Below are 15,855 nucleotides of genomic sequence, written 5' to 3' on the forward strand. Positions count from 1 at the left end.
ATGAAAAATCTTGGCTTTTCCTGCTCAGGGTCATGATGTACAAGAAGCAGAGCCTTGGACCTACGTAGTACTCAATCACTCTTCTGATGGACCTTTTGAAAGGTCAGAAAACTGCCATGATGCATTTTTTTTTTGCTGAATTTGTGTCTCAGTGATAACAATGCACTGTCTTGACCCCACCGTATGGAGTTCACAAGATGTTTTCATGACCTCTTGGCGTCGATGACCCCACCGCTCGCAGGCCCTCAAACATCCAGAGCAGCAGCAGTTATTCTGAGCCAGCAGCTAACCCTCACATGGACTCCCAATTTCTGTTTTCTGTTTGTAAGACAGTCGACCGGGAGATTATGTTGATATAAATCTTCCTGCCTCCAACATGTTGTTGTCCTCTCAGACAGTAGCAGCCGAACAGAAATATTTATCAAATATAAAAGTGAGGACAGGAGAGGGAAATCCCACACAGTTTTCACGAATAAAGGTATAAATAGCTCTCATGTCTGCTCAGGGTCAGCAGTGAAAATATAACTGTCAGAGAAAAGCGGGGCGCCTCCTCGTCTCTTACGCAGGAGAGCTGAGAAGAGTTTAAATCAGAGGGAACAAAAGGGAGAGGGTCATTTGTCATTTATAGAAGTGGTGAGGTAACAATGGCAGATCATGCCAACTGTGGTTTGTTTACACAGACAATGAGTCAGGATAGGTGTGCATTTTCCCTCAGTTAGTAAATGTTATCATGTAACACAATAAACTAAAAACGGTGGTGACATGGGGTGAATCCGGACCCCACTTTATCAAATATAACTCACAATGTGGGACAACATGTTTTGGGTAATCTGGGACAGTCGATTAACCCTCATCCGACCAACATATTTAACATACATGGACCACCTGCATCACAAGCCAACATTAGCAAATTCAGTACTTAGCAATAGCCTATCAAGCTTAAGTCTGCTAACATTAGCCACCATAAGCTACCCTTCGTTAGCAAACTCAGTACTAAGCAATAGCCTATCTAGCTGAAATGAGCTAACGTTAGCCACCATAAGCTATCTTACTGGTAATACCAGATCCAGTAGCTAGGCTGCGGCTACAAAATCTCTTAGTGTAGGGTTAGTAAATTGAGCAATTGTGCATTTTATTGCACATTTAATCAACAAAGGTTACTTTTGAAACACGCTAACAAGCTGTCAGAAGTTTTTGCAACTTTATGGTAATTGTGAGGCCATAGTGGTGGTGGCGTTCCCACCGCATTACATCATAAACTGCTTATCTCTCTAAACCATATACAGACAAAATGCCACAAATTACAAGTTTACAACATAATCCAATTACACAACCCCTCAATGCTCACGACAGATTTTATAGTTTTCCTAATTTTTCAAGTGCACTGTTGTCTATATTGCATGCCACACTCTTTGAAGGCACAGCATGCTTAATTGCATACAAGATACTGACTGTAGGGCAAGACCTTCTCAGAAAGTGCTTTTCTAACCTAAATATGATGGTCCAAACCACTCGTGAAGAACAGAGATAAAGTCTCGACCCTGTCTAAACACCAGAGAGCTGCAATAAAACCTGCACCCACATTTCCTTCTTCCTGTGGAGAGGGGGGGGCGTCCAGCAGCCGAGACACTTTCCTCTGCTGCACCGAGACTGATATTATTCTCAAAATCGTGTGAAACAGCGACGGGTCAGAGAACAGGAGGTCGTCTAGAAACTGTGTGAATTATTCTAAAAGCTCTGCAGGATTTAAGAAGCTTTTAAGTCCTTTATCCTTCACATGTAACATGAACTGTTTTACAGATTTTTATGGCTGTCCGAACTTCACAGAGTTTTGAAACACAAGACTCCAGTTTGGTTTCAAGGTTGAGACACACACACACACACACACACACACACACACGTGCACAAAGCACACTCCTGTGAGCTCGCACACTCTGTAACACCCATGACTACACTGGATGCAATACAATAAGCTATTGTAACCTCAAACCAAAGGTCTTGACGCCCATGTGCTTTTGTCATTAGTCTCAATTATAACAGGCTATGAGGTCACTTACTGATGTTAACACACACATCCTTTACTCTCTCTCTCACACACACATGCAAATATGAATGCAAAAATAAGACTATGTCAATTTTATTTAATGTTTTTTGTGATTTATTTTTGATATATTTCAAAAACAAAAAGGCAGTTTTAGGTTACTACAATTTGAGATTTATTTGGGTGGATTGTACCTATATTTCTATTAGTTATAGTAACATTATACTCAATTGTATCACTTTATTTGGAGATGACACTGAAAGTAGTTGCAAAGATAATGTCATTAATAACCCCTGATTACACAGGAAAAGTGTGCGTGCACAAGTAGATTATAGCTGAACCAGGAAGTTGGCCTGTGCCTGGTTTGCGTCAGTCTGTGATGGATGTTTGTCATAGTTTGCATAATAATTTCACCTTTTCTCTTTGTTTTCTCTTCCTTACAAGTTTGGCTAAACTAGGGATTTTGTTGTCTGTGTCTGACTTATTTTGAGCAACATGTCTGCAGAGCAAACGTATCATTAAAGAATGAAAAAATGGCCCAAATCATGAAAATAAGATAAGTTGTTTACGACCCAAATTATCCTTAATTAATTTGTGCGGGAAACAGCCGGCTCGTGCGACTCCTGCTCACTATCAATAGCCTGGCCCGGTTAAGATTGGGCCCCGGTTTATCAGGGCCACAGCAGGGCTCTCTTTCTCACTCTCACACACACAGCGACACGCACACTCACCCCCTCCCCCCTCCTTGTGTATCCTCTCCAAGCTGCTGGCTTCCTTGATGGGGAAAGAGGGGACTAGATGGACGGGAAGAGAGGAGACAGCGGGGATGTGACACAACAATGGCAGGAAGTGACTTCAGATCAATACAGATTAGTGCAAAACACACCGACAACACAGAAGAAGCACCGGGCCAACAAACATCCCCGGTGAAGAGATAAACACGCAGCACAAACAGAGATGAGTATGTTGCGAGGCAGCTTCACTCATCGTGTGTCGCAGGAGAGTTTTATATTCTGTTCTTTGCGTATCTGACTTACAATTAAACATGCGCTGGGTAAACAACCCATAATTACTGTAATCATATGTTCAAATCAAGATGGGTTAACCACAAAGAATTGCTGATGTGGTTATTTTTAAAAGTGATCAAGCACTGTGCAGTATTTCAATGTGCTGATTGATAATACACCAGTCAGCTTCAACAGCGACACCTAACAGGCCTGATGATCCAGTTCAACAACATGCTGAACAATCCAATGCATTGCCTGGTAGTGCACTTTTCTTGTGTTAAAACATGTTTAAACACAAGAAAAGGAGTTATATCCTGCAAAATAAGTGCAAGTTGTTTACAGGAAGGTGAAAGAGTCAACAGAGGGTGCAGTCAGAAAGAGGAAAGGTTGGTCAGCAGTTCAGAGGTCACAACAAGGTCCCTAAAACAGAAAACCTGATAGGTCTGGAAACTGTGTAATGTGTAACCAGGAGCCTGCCCGACTTCAAACGCACTGACATCAAGTGGAAAGAGGCCAGAATAACTGGAAGGTGGAGCTTCACAGTATTCTCCTAAACAGCGACTAAGCTAACAGTGCGAGCTCACACCCCATCTGAAGTGGGTGCACAAGCTTAACTACGTGCCAATGGTGTAAATCTCTTTTCAGATCCACTTGGGATCTTGGGGCTTCAGAAGACTTGGAGTCCCCATTTACTTCATTTGTTTAGGAGAATGCTGCAACGCTGTTTTGCTGTTTTGCTATCAAAAATGTTTTGTAGACTACAGAACTCCACTTGACTTTCCATCTGCATGACGCTGAAAAGATAATGACAAAATTTGAATTTTTGGGTGAATTTATCCTTTAATACCTGAGCCGAATTTGCTTTTATGGTCTTTTAAACAGAAAACGCCCCTTTCAAGGACCCTTAGACAGGAACAATAACTTGGATGTGGATCTGAAGTTGCTCTGCAATGTGCAGTATAAATCAGTCTTACGATGATTCATAAGACGTTCAGCTGTAAGGGAGATCGGGGGGATCCCCCGTCTGGAACCAAACAGGTGTGTGTTATCATTTCCTACTGCGAATCATAACCCGGTGTCAAAAAAACGTGATGGATCTGAGATCATTAGGGGCTCCCTGTCCAGCTACCGTTATCCTGAGGAGAACCATAAAAGGACAAACACGCATCCTGTCCACTGTCCATTGAACGAGCATCTGTCCGACCCCTGACACCTTCCACTCCGACTCTGCTTCCTGTCCCACACGTGCAGCTTCGCTACTTGAAACTTTTCATCAAAGCCTTTCTGCCAAAACACGGAAAAGTCCCAGAAAGGACTGTGCATATACAGGGTGTGGACAAAATAAGGGGAACACAGATTCTCAGATTTTACCTATATACCCAAGTATTGCATTATAAACACCGACTGCAGAATCAGCTGCAATCCAATTTCACTATTCAAACTTTTATCAACATGGGTTTTTTTGTTTTGTGCCCCTGACCTCTACCCCTTCTAATCCCAGAGCGGGCATGATGGGGGATGGCAGGCCTGGGATAAGGGTCCCAACCAGGACCCTCAGTCCTTGTTACCAAAAAGCTTTAGAGGAGCTTTACAGCTCACACAGCCAGACTATAATCTCCCAGACGCTTCTCGCATATGTCCTCATGAGATTATCCACCTTACTATACTCACCCACCCCCCATAAACAGCTACAGTATGTAAACAGACAAATCACATGTGTGGGATATCTGATTAAACACACACACATAATCATCAGAACGTTTTTGTACTAAAGAATACAACATAATTCTTGATTCTAGATTATAAGCTTCAAAGTATACAGGCAAATAATTGACCCAGGTGCACAGATTTTCATCCACTTACAGCATCTTTTCTGGTCGAAGTAATAAATTCAGTCCGTGACGTTTGCTGGTGGGAAGCAAAAGTAAATATTGGGTGCATAATGTAATGGTTAGAGTAGATATATACTATACTATAATATACTCCAGTGGATGAAGTTTGGTTTAAGCTCAAGACAAGTTAAACTTTATAATTCCTACACTGGGATCTTAAATTGTTTTACCCGTGTGCAGTTAGCACATTTAGTCTGCCGTGCGGACCCTTGTGGACAGGGGAACGTGACAACATTTTTGTCATGCAGGCCCGGGCAGCTATAATTTGAGCCTGCAGTTTTTTCTGTCTACACTGTCATGTCCACAAAGAAAGTCATTTTCTCAGAAACTAAAGCATCTTCAGACATTGCCATGAGACCACTCAACTTTAGTTTTTTCACTTTCTCATGTTTATTTGATGTCGTTATAAGATAGTAGTCGTGGTGAGATGAGAGGACACATTGGAAGAGAGAGATGTAACAGAGGTCAGATTGAAATCAGGGACACTGGGTTCATAGTCGGTTGACTTTTGCTGCAACACAATGCAAAGTCATCAGGCAACAGGGTTAACACTTTGAGGATAAAATTATTGCCGCCGTGATGACTTGCAATAAACTGCTGTGTCGTGTTTCTGCATCAGATGAGTCTTTAAGCTCTTGGATGTTGTGTCATACTGGACCTCCTGGATCAGATTTCATCTTCTCACCACTACGTGTAGCAACATGTCCACACCAACATAGCTTCTGTGTCTTTTTTTAAAAAACAGATCTATTTTCAGTCTGAATGTGGCTTCAGCTGCAACATGGACCGGGCGAAATGGCCACTCCAAGTTGTGAGAAAACCGGGAAAATGCCCCAAAACATGAAAACACGGATATCATGAATATGATTATACCAATGTTTATAGGTTCATGTGGTCACTTGGTGTATCATGATAGCACTTGTACTGTACTGTACACATAGAAGAAGTGCAAAACCGACTTGTAACAGAGTGTACCATGATGTTCTGTGTACATACAACACATCCTTAGCAACAAGCTATTGCTACTACAAAAGCTGTAAATCCTGCTCAGCTCTTTTCTGAGAGTGCGGTTATGGGGGCACGTCTGGGTCACGTCTCCATAAAGCCGGTCTCCCATTACACCCTCTCTGGTCTAAGCTGGGGTCTAGCGAATGTCAGTGGGCACCAGCAGGTTGGGAATGGGGGGGGGTGGGTGGGGGGTCGGGTTGGATTGAGGTGAGGGGTGGGGTTGGTTTTAGATGGGGCGGACAAGCTAGCATTGTTTACCGATGGCTAAAGACACAAAAGAGATGATGAGAGGAGGCAGAAATACAAAAATGCTCTAATGACAGGCATCCTCAGACATAAAAATCTTTCACAGAAACAGAAAAAACAGCCATTGTGACGGCTGTGAGGGAGACTCAGGAATGTGACACGAGGATGATGAAGAATCTCAAACATCTCATCTGATTACTGGGTGTAATAAAAAATGAAATCATGTATTCTCAAATGACAGAAAATGAGCGGAAGCACGGAGACGTGAGTGGAAGACAATGAAGCATCCAACTAAAAATAGTCATGCAATTATATGCAAAGGGACCCATCTTGTATTTAAATAAATTAAAAAAGTCTAGGTAAATTAAAATGTAGAGGCGAGCATTCTTGGCTGTTATGTTCTTGGACTGCAGCTGAACCTTGTCGAGGAAGAAGAAGAAGAAGAAGAAGACTCCTTTCAGAGACCAAAGGCAAATGGCTGGGTGAGGCGCTTTGGACGGTGCTGTGGGAATTCGCCCTATTTGAGATGCAAATGCCTCCGAGAGCTGAAAGAGCCGGAGAAACAGGTGTCCCGAGGAAGTGTGCTGCTGTGTGGGTGAGCGAGGGCGGGTGTGAGGGCGCTGAATGACAACACAGGGTGTATTGAAATCCAGTGTGTTCACTCAAATCCAGTCTGTGTGGCACTTCTTCTCTTGTCTCCTTGTATTTGTTTAATATTAAAGGGGCACTATGTAGTTTTGGAAAATAAATGCAGAAACTCAGGAAGGTAATAGTTACAATATTATTAAAGTAAAAATTCAAACTCAAAAGTATTTATTGCTTCCATAATTTAGAAAATAAGCCTTCCTCGGAGGAAAATAAGGTCCCCAGAACAGCTAGAAAGGTGGCAGGGACCGCCAAATATAAACAGAGTAAAACAGTATGAAATTGTGTTGTCCTTTAAGGTCAGTTTGTTTATTCAGACATGAAAATGAAGAGAGTTTGAAAACATTTTTCTCTTCTGATTTAAATTACTTTACTACAAAAACTACATACCGCACCTTTAAATGTGGGCAAAACAAGGAGGTTTGTTGTCAGTGTAAAATAAGGAAAATATGACAGATCTGCAAATGTTTTCAGTTTTTATTGATTTAAATGACATTTGGTATAAAACAGCTTATAGATTTGAGGAGTTGATTTCAAATAGAATCAGCACATAGATCAGAAATAAAGTCCTACATGTTGACAAAGACAGCAGGTTGCAGATTTACACGCCTCGGGCTCAATCAATGATTTCTTAAATCATAACAGTTACAATGATTCTTAATAAGGAGCACTGTCCACATGGAGTGTACTTAAAAAATAAATCCTTTCATAGAAGTCAACATTACATTTTAGATGCCTCCTTCAGAACGACTGAGCAACAAGTCATTCAGTCCCTGGTTGAAGCTCAGTGGCACCATCTACGTGAAAGTATGAAAGCTCAAATGATGAATTGCACGGCGGTTAATGTGATCTGTGTTCTTGCTACAGAAAATGTTTAAAATCTAATTATAACAAGCTTCAGAAGATATGGAAGGTAAACAGTGCCTTCTACTAAGCAGAAAACAATAAACCCGTAGCACATATTTAAAAATGAATATCTCCACAGTGTTTAAAATCAACACATACCCACTACCATTTTCCATTTTAAAACCCGTTGACAGCATATAATCTGATGTAGAGTTACACATGTAAGTGCTGGTAAAGAAGTGTCCAGGACTTTCAGTGTTAAATGTTAAGAATTCATTATTTCTTCATTGAAACATCTCAGATAAAAATGAGTATCAACACATACAGTTTGGTCATTATCAAAGATTGGTGGCTTCCTTGACTTTTAATATCTTTTGCTGCTCAATTGTTTTTTTTTGTTTTTCTCAAAATCCTTTTGCTGTAGGGTCATGTGATTTTAAAAAAATAAAGAGACTCAGTGTTCTGGTTCATTTTTAGCCAAACATGCCTTTAGAAAAGAAGTGCTGAAGATGATATTTGTACATTACTTGGACCCCATGATTCTTTTATAGTTTTGATTTTTAAAACTTCATCAGAGCAGTTTTGAGAAGACAAAACCTGGTTCTCGTTTCATCACATTTCAGCCTAACAAAAGAAAATCAAAAACTGGGAAAAATCCAACTTGTTGAGTGTTTAGATTCTGTGTGTTGCAGACAAAAAAAAAATCTCCCAATGGTTTGCATTTCAGCTTAAAATGGGATATCTTTCAGTTTAGGACCCACAAGCCTTTAAGCACGATTGTAAAGACAAAAACAAAATAAAACAGTTTCATATTAGCGTCCTTCAAAATGGCATTTTACCATATCTCATTCATGACATAAATAAAAACTTAGTGCTCTCCCAAACTGACAATCACTTTATCACAATATGACTGAATAAACTTGCTTAGACAACATATACATTAGCTACATGCATTAAAAATCTTTGGCTTAGTGGCACAAAATTTCCCTGCACACTTTTTTCCTTCATCTGAGACTCACAAAGCTTGTTTCAGTTTTACTGCTGGCCACTGCTGAGGCTGAGAGATAATCTCAGGATGCCCTCAAGTGTTCAACATGAGCATAGAAAAACTAATAGATGCAGCATAACTGTCACAAGACTGTGTTTAACAGACACACTGATAAATTGTGTACCTGCATAATAGTGCCAGTGACTGAGTCTAGAAAAGCAGGATAACTACCAATCTCTGTGTTGGCAACGTAGTGACTTATGCAGGCAAAGAGGAAGACTATAAAGGCAAAGTGCTCTAGAGATGACCTCATCAAGTCAAACTTCATTTATAACTGAGGAAAAATATCTGAGCACTGCTTTTAGTAGGTAAATATCAGCAGTAGCTGTTCCCAACGTGTTCAGTCATATGAAGCTAACAGCTCCATACTCCCATGAGTTAAAACCTCATAGACGTGAGGTCACATCGTCGCCATCTGGTGTCACTCCCTGGAAATTACACATTTCCATTACATTTGAAACAGTTGCTAAACTATTATGCGAGGCTTCAACGACTGTACTACTTCATTAAAACTGCAGTTAACAACAACAACAACCTGTGTAAATTATACGACACTGAAAATGTGTTGAGTATTACGGCGACTGCTTGGTAGTCACAGGCATTTCTTGTGCGAGTTTTGATGATATGATTACTTTTACAAATGTCTGAGATTAATTTTAAATCCCACAACTTTTCCTGGATTGTCTTGATTGTAAAACTTTTTACTTAATGTCACAGTTATGACAATACAGTTGCTCTATATCACAGAAAGGGATGTCATGTCACTGACAGTTGTGACATGTGAGGCTGAAAACTGTGATGAGTGTCACTGCTGAGTTGGAATGATTTATGTGTGTAAACTGCGACACTCACCCTGCTACAGGTAAGTGTCATGCTCTGCACTGCTCAGACTCTCTTTGGACCCCTGTACGGTCATGTGTTCGAGGAGAGGTGAGGGGTCACTGGGTGGAAGGTAAGGATTATTAACAGTCTCCTGCGGCGGAAGGATTGTTTCCTTCGGTTTTCCATCTTGAGTCATTCTACTTTGCTTGCCGTTGTCTGCGCTCACCCCATCTGTCTTGGTTGCCAGAGGAGACTCCACGATGATCGTAGGCCTCTGTCTCAGGTCCTGTCGGCTGGGTGGATCGGCAGCCATGATGGCCTTGGCGCCGTGCATCCTGGGAGGGGACTTGCAATGTAGATCTCCGTGAGACTCCTTCCAGCGCCGCAGCTGAGCATTGTGTTCCTTCTCAATGTCTTTCTCAGACACCACTAACTCAATAACCTGAAACACAAGGGGAGAAGGAGTGTGAATCATGAGTAAGTGAGTAATGTTCCAGCACATTACAGGTTAAGTCTATCACTGTTACCAGAGGAGGGCAAAGTCAAAGAAAGGGGAAGATAGCTGAGTGTGCAATAGGTGCCGGGTCAAAACAATAAAATGGATAATACAGACTACAACCTTGACGGAAGTGTAAGTGTACCTCGTGCACCAGGAAACTTTCTTGCATGTACTGTGGCTGTATCGCTCGGAGCAGCTCCATCGTTTCATAGAGACCTTGACAAGCCTTCAGTTTCTCTTGAGATCCGAGTGTGCACTTCAGGAGAACCAGGCCCACTCTGAAGATGATCTTCACTCCTGAGAACAGCATCACATCACATTTTTCAAGTGTCTGTACTTTATTTACTGACTTCAGATGTATATGTTTTGATCTTGTAAAATAAAAACAGTATTAGAAATGCCTTGTGTACGCAGTGGATTCACATTCATGTGTTGACATTAAAAGAAAATTTACTTTAAGTATTTTTCAAAGCAAGAACTCCAGAGCTTTAACTCAAGTAGAAATTTGACTAACTTTCACTTGTATCTGAGTAATATTTGGCCAGGAGTATATGTATCCACCATATGTCTTCTCTTATATTTTACAGACAGACAGAAAAAAGTGGATATTAGATTCATAACTCTGGTCTTGCAACAAAGATTGGGTTCAACAACCTGGCAGTGAGGTGAACTATTTCATACACATTCTCATATTCATTCAGGCTTCATGTATTCAACATTTGCCTTGTTACTTTAAGGGTGATTGTGCTCTGGTGTTTTACAAGTAAAATTAAACAGGAGGATGATAAGGCCCTGCCTGGGGGAAGATTAAATACTGCTACGTAACCCCAAGCTTAAATAAATACGTTATCGCATTGTCTTTTAAGCCAGCTATTGTGTATTACCTCTGGTGTTCTACAGGTAAAACACTGGGCATGCCAGACTCATAATTAAACAACAAAGACAGCAGGTTTCTAAAGAATTAAAGGATCACTTGACGTAAACACAAGCTGTGTTTGCCCAGTGTGCAATCTCATGATGTAATCTCTGTAAGAATGACTTGATTGGTCTGAGGAAACCGCTTTTGGTGTAATGCTTTCTCATTCATAATATCATAAATACATTAGTGCAGTATCTCACCCTCACAAAGGAACATGTCCCAGACACGCAGCACCGACGCCCACGGCAGAGTCCGAGAGAAGGCACACATGAACCACTCGGTCATGTACAGGATGGGCTCCAGCTTGTGCTTCTTCAGGTGCCGGTGGGCCGCAGGAGAGACCCGCCGCAGCAGAGCATACAGGATCTCCCCATCCAGCTGGATCGCCTCCTGTGGAGACGACAAGGAACAGCAGTCAGGGAAGGGAGAGAGAGAACAGACACCGTTCTTGTTGTTTAATCTAATTATGTCGTCCTTGTAGCCTGGTCACCACCTCATGTTATTAGGTTGTGAGCATATCAGTGTTAAGCTAGAGACACACTGGCCTGAGAAATCTACCACCACCAGCCACGTATTACGTGCACTCTGTAAACTGAAGTGAACTGACAATTTGTTTTATGAGACCTCATTATGATGGCCTACAGTGTAATCTCTGGACAATGTAAATAAATGCCCAGAGGCAGTCCTATAATGTGGCAGAAATGCAGACTTTAGAAAAGTTTTCTTGCTTCAATATTGTGGGTTTATTTTTTCTTCTAATAGATTCATTTGAGGAGTACACAGTACATTCTGATGGATAATAATTGACATGCTGGACACTGTGAATATATCACCCTGTTACAGGCTGTGCTTGTTCTCTATGTTCTCTAACTTTTCTTATGGTGTCAAAGTCTCCTTTGCAAAATGACGTGACAGTGTGTCTGTCTGGACCCTTACCAGCCCTGTACTGTAGTATCCAGGAAGGTATTTCTCACAAATCTGGACAAGAACCCAGAATGCATCCTACGACAAAGAAGAGAAACAAGGTTAGACATGTAATAAAAATCACTATTAAGACTGAACTACTCCGACATAGAAATTATACTTTTCTTTCACACTCTTTGCCCTGTTTTTTCTCTTAATCCTATCATCAGATCAGTGAGTATAATCTCTATATTAATTTCTAACAGAAAACATCTTCGGAAAGGTTGAATCATTAGTGTTTGTTCACCTCTGCTGGCATATGCATCAGGAGTACAGCAGCGATAGGAGCCTGAGCCTGACAATAACCCTCTTCGGGACGATGCAGAGTGTAAGCCTTTAGCACGCGGAACAGGTCCTGCTGCCTGAAGGTATGAACATACAGTATACAAATGATGTATATTCAAAAATGACATTCAGCCACATAAACACACTGATAGGCATCATGATAGGCCTTCAGAAGACAGTGCTTACCCATGACCTCCTCTCGCTGCAAACATTTCATGGAAGGGGAACTGTCGATGGAGGTCCCTCTCAATAATATCTACCCATTTAGGATCTCCTGGCTGGTTGTCCAACTCCTATAAGCACAACAACATTTTGTCAGCTTTCACAAAATTATACTTGACATTTTTGGACCATTTCACACTAGGGATCACAAATATAGGACTGACCTGGAATTTGCCCTGATTTTGCTCCCTTTTCACTTTGCCCCCAGTGAGGAAGAGCCAGGCCCGGCCACGCAGGGATGGAGGGATCCCCTTCTGACAACGTTCTTTCACCTGTTATTCAACACACGCACAGTTAACTGGAAGCAAGAGAAAGGAAGAACAGGAGAAAAGAACAAAAGCCTCTTTTACACAGCCTGTTCAAGGCTGCCTTTATTTGATATCACTGTTCTGTATAAAAGCTATAAAGATGAGTGGGGAGTCGTTGTTGTTCCACCTCTGAGCCGGCAGCGGAGGCAGTAGCTGAGCTGAACTGATGTCTTTTAAAGGAGTGAGCTGACGAGGTGGCAGGATGGGACAGGGGTGTGATGTTTTGACGATGTGTGTGAACCGGGAGATTTAAAAAAGAAGCTAGCAGCAGTTAGCAGCTAACTCAAAGAAGAAGAAGATCAACCAAAGATGTCCGCAAATTGGGGAGATAACAAGATCTGGGAGCTTGTTATCCTCCAAGCAGAGGACGAAATCAAGCAACTTATGATGGGGACGTTATTGACCGAAGAAGAAGTGATCCGATCTAATTTATTCAGCAGACCTTCTTGTGTTTTTTGGCCATCCACTTGTCCCAGCTGTTGAGCATCTCCAGCCATTTTGCCTCCCGCTCCCTCAGCACCTCAATGGGGACTTCTTCAGCACTGTGGAGATCGGAGACAAATGTCACTGATAACGTGATCACATTATTTTCATGCAAACTGACGATGGCTGCACTGCACTGCTTCACTTCCCTGTACTTATGACAGGAGAATCCTGCCATCAGAGGAGGAGGGACAGTGGTTCATCTCTTCCTCGTCCACACAGGAAATCTAACCTCAGACAAAACAGTGGAACACTTGCCAACGGCAGCAGAGTACAAGGAAAACAGGAAGCTGTGGGAGAACTTTCCCCTTGCTCAGTTCCCTACGACCGCTTACACAAAACTTGCACCATTATCTTACCTCACTACAGTCCGACCGAAGATCAGAGCTGTCATGCTGTCATACACACACTTTCCTGTCCTGATCCGCCAAACAAATGCCTTCTTGGCAAACAAATTTAAAGAGCTGACTGACGTTGCTTTTGCATACGGCATCTTAACAACACAACCACTAAACATCTACTGGCAGATGACGGGACCAGGAGGCCTGGTTAGCTCATTTCTCCCAGCGTCACTTTTCCAAGTCGTGACTAACGTGCTGTACAATTTTCAAGGCAAGGTTAAAATTAGCATTAGATAGATAGACAGATACAGCACGCGCATTTTAGATAAGTTAGACGTAAATACAAACAGAGAATAAAATGTTGTGTATGCTGGTGCGTGATGCAGAGTAACTGTAAACAAACACTGTGATTCAGTCTGTTGGCTTCCAAACTATGTGTGATGTCACATCTCATGCCTGACTGCCCACTTTTTTAAAATCAGATTTTCAGTGAGCAAAGAGAAAACTGAAACTGAATGAATGTAGTGTCAAACTCTGCACACACATTGTTTTACACAGAGGAGAGGAAGATAAACAATACTTTGAGGGGAGTGGGACTTTAATGAGCTATTAAGCTATTAACATTTACAGTGTGTTAGTGTGTAGAGGAGAGGCAGACCATCTTTTTAACTCACAACAGTGCTAGACTAACTCTAAAGCAGTCATGTGAATCTCCTCTGACTACTTTATTGAGCATGATGAAGCCCCACTTACTTCTGTCCGGAGTGCTGCTGTGCTCCTCCTGAGAATCCGTACTTGTCCACCTCTGTCTCCCCGGGGTCAACATTGCCGTTTGCCTCTGGGTCGGACCCTTTCCCATTATCTGTCAGCTTTTCTGCGCTGCCCCGCAAGTGAAGTCCATTGCCCTGCTCAGTTTTTGCCATTTAATCAACATTTATATTAGCAGAAGCCGCCGGCCGGTCTATAATCTGAAGACAAATCTCGAAGGCTTAGCTAACAACACCTCAAAGCTCTCCATGAAGACGCCCGCTGGCTAGCTAACCGACTGTCACAGCTAGCTCCGGTTGCTAGGAGGATTTACTTCCTAGCTGCTCGCGCGTTACTGCTATAAAAAAAAAAGCCACTTAAGGTTGGAGAAATTGTTTCATGATAAACCTGTTTACTTTGGTCGCTCGGTTTACGTTCTGGTCACTCAAAAATAATGTCAAACTATTAAAGAGCAAACGCAGCTACCATTGTATCACCCGAAGCTAACGTGCTAGCATCACACAACTGTCAGCTGACACACACCTACCTACTTTAGCCTGGATCTCTGCTGTCAGCAGGAATGTAGGCTAGCTGGTGGCTACAAGGAAGAGAGGCTGGAGCAGATAAGTAAACATAACATCCCTGGCATCCTATGACTCTCCACTGCCATCTACTGCTGAAAGCCACATGTTCAGGTACAGCATCTATCCCTGTTATTACACAGGTTTTACTGCTCTAATTTAAACACACTTTTGTAGGGTTTGTGTGCTCAGATACAGCTGGTATATTTCCCATAGCAATAGAAACTGGAAAACTGTGGATGCAGCAGTAGTCCCTCTTTAGAAAATACCTCTATATGTTTAATTAGAATCAGAATTGCTTTTATTGCCAACAAACAATACTAAAAGTACCTGAAAGACATAATAAAACTATAAAAATATAAATAGAGTGTGAATATAAATATAAATAGAGTGTGACCGATTTTAAAGTAGGTGAAGACTGTCCAGATTTATCCAGTAGTGCAAAAAGTTTGACCTAGATTGTGCAAGGTCGCAGTAGATACTGATATTACAATGTGCAAAATAAGAGCATCTGGTGACTAAAACTTACATTAATGTAATGTAAGTGAAGGGGGAGGGAGAGGGGTCAGTGTCAGTGGGGGTCATGGGCCTTGTTGAAAATAATTAAGTACATTTAAAAGTAGTTCACTCACTGGTGAACTAGTCTAGCCTAAGTAAGAAGATATGAAGATCATGAGAGGTGAAATTACCATATTTATATATATATATACCTGCATATACTTTGACTTTAACAGAACATTGTAATAATCTGTGGCCTCCAGTGTTGGAAGGAGTACTCATATCCTTGAACTAGTTTAGTAAAACTAGTGAATGTAAAAATACTGTCCTGCTTTTATAATTATACTTTTAATTCAGCAAAATATACTAAAAGATTTCAAAGTAAGAGCACACATACTGCAGTGTCCCTTCCCTTTCAGAGTAATATTGTTACCTTATTATGGGATATTATAAA

General features: G+C 41.6%; 1 protein-coding gene across 1 annotated transcript; it reads right to left on the reverse strand.

Moving 5' to 3' along the window:
- Positions 1-7,298: 7,298 nt before the first annotated feature.
- LOC141006279 (TBC1 domain family member 10A-like) lies at positions 7,299-14,906 on the reverse strand. The gene is made up of 9 exons (XM_073478430.1): positions 14,329-14,906; positions 13,194-13,293; positions 12,608-12,715; positions 12,408-12,514; positions 12,184-12,298; positions 11,910-11,975; positions 11,174-11,363; positions 10,197-10,351; positions 7,299-9,997 (listed from the first exon to the last, which is right to left on the reverse strand). Exons 1-9 carry the CDS (start codon positions 14,496-14,498, stop codon positions 9,590-9,592), a joined length of 1,419 nt encoding a protein of 472 aa, XP_073334531.1. The 5' UTR covers positions 14,499-14,906; the 3' UTR covers positions 7,299-9,589.
- Between the last annotated feature and the right edge of the window lie 949 nt (positions 14,907-15,855).

This window comes from Pagrus major, chromosome 12 (genome assembly GCF_040436345.1).
Source record: "Pagrus major chromosome 12, Pma_NU_1.0".
Lineage (NCBI taxonomy): Eukaryota > Metazoa > Chordata > Actinopteri > Spariformes > Sparidae > Pagrus > Pagrus major.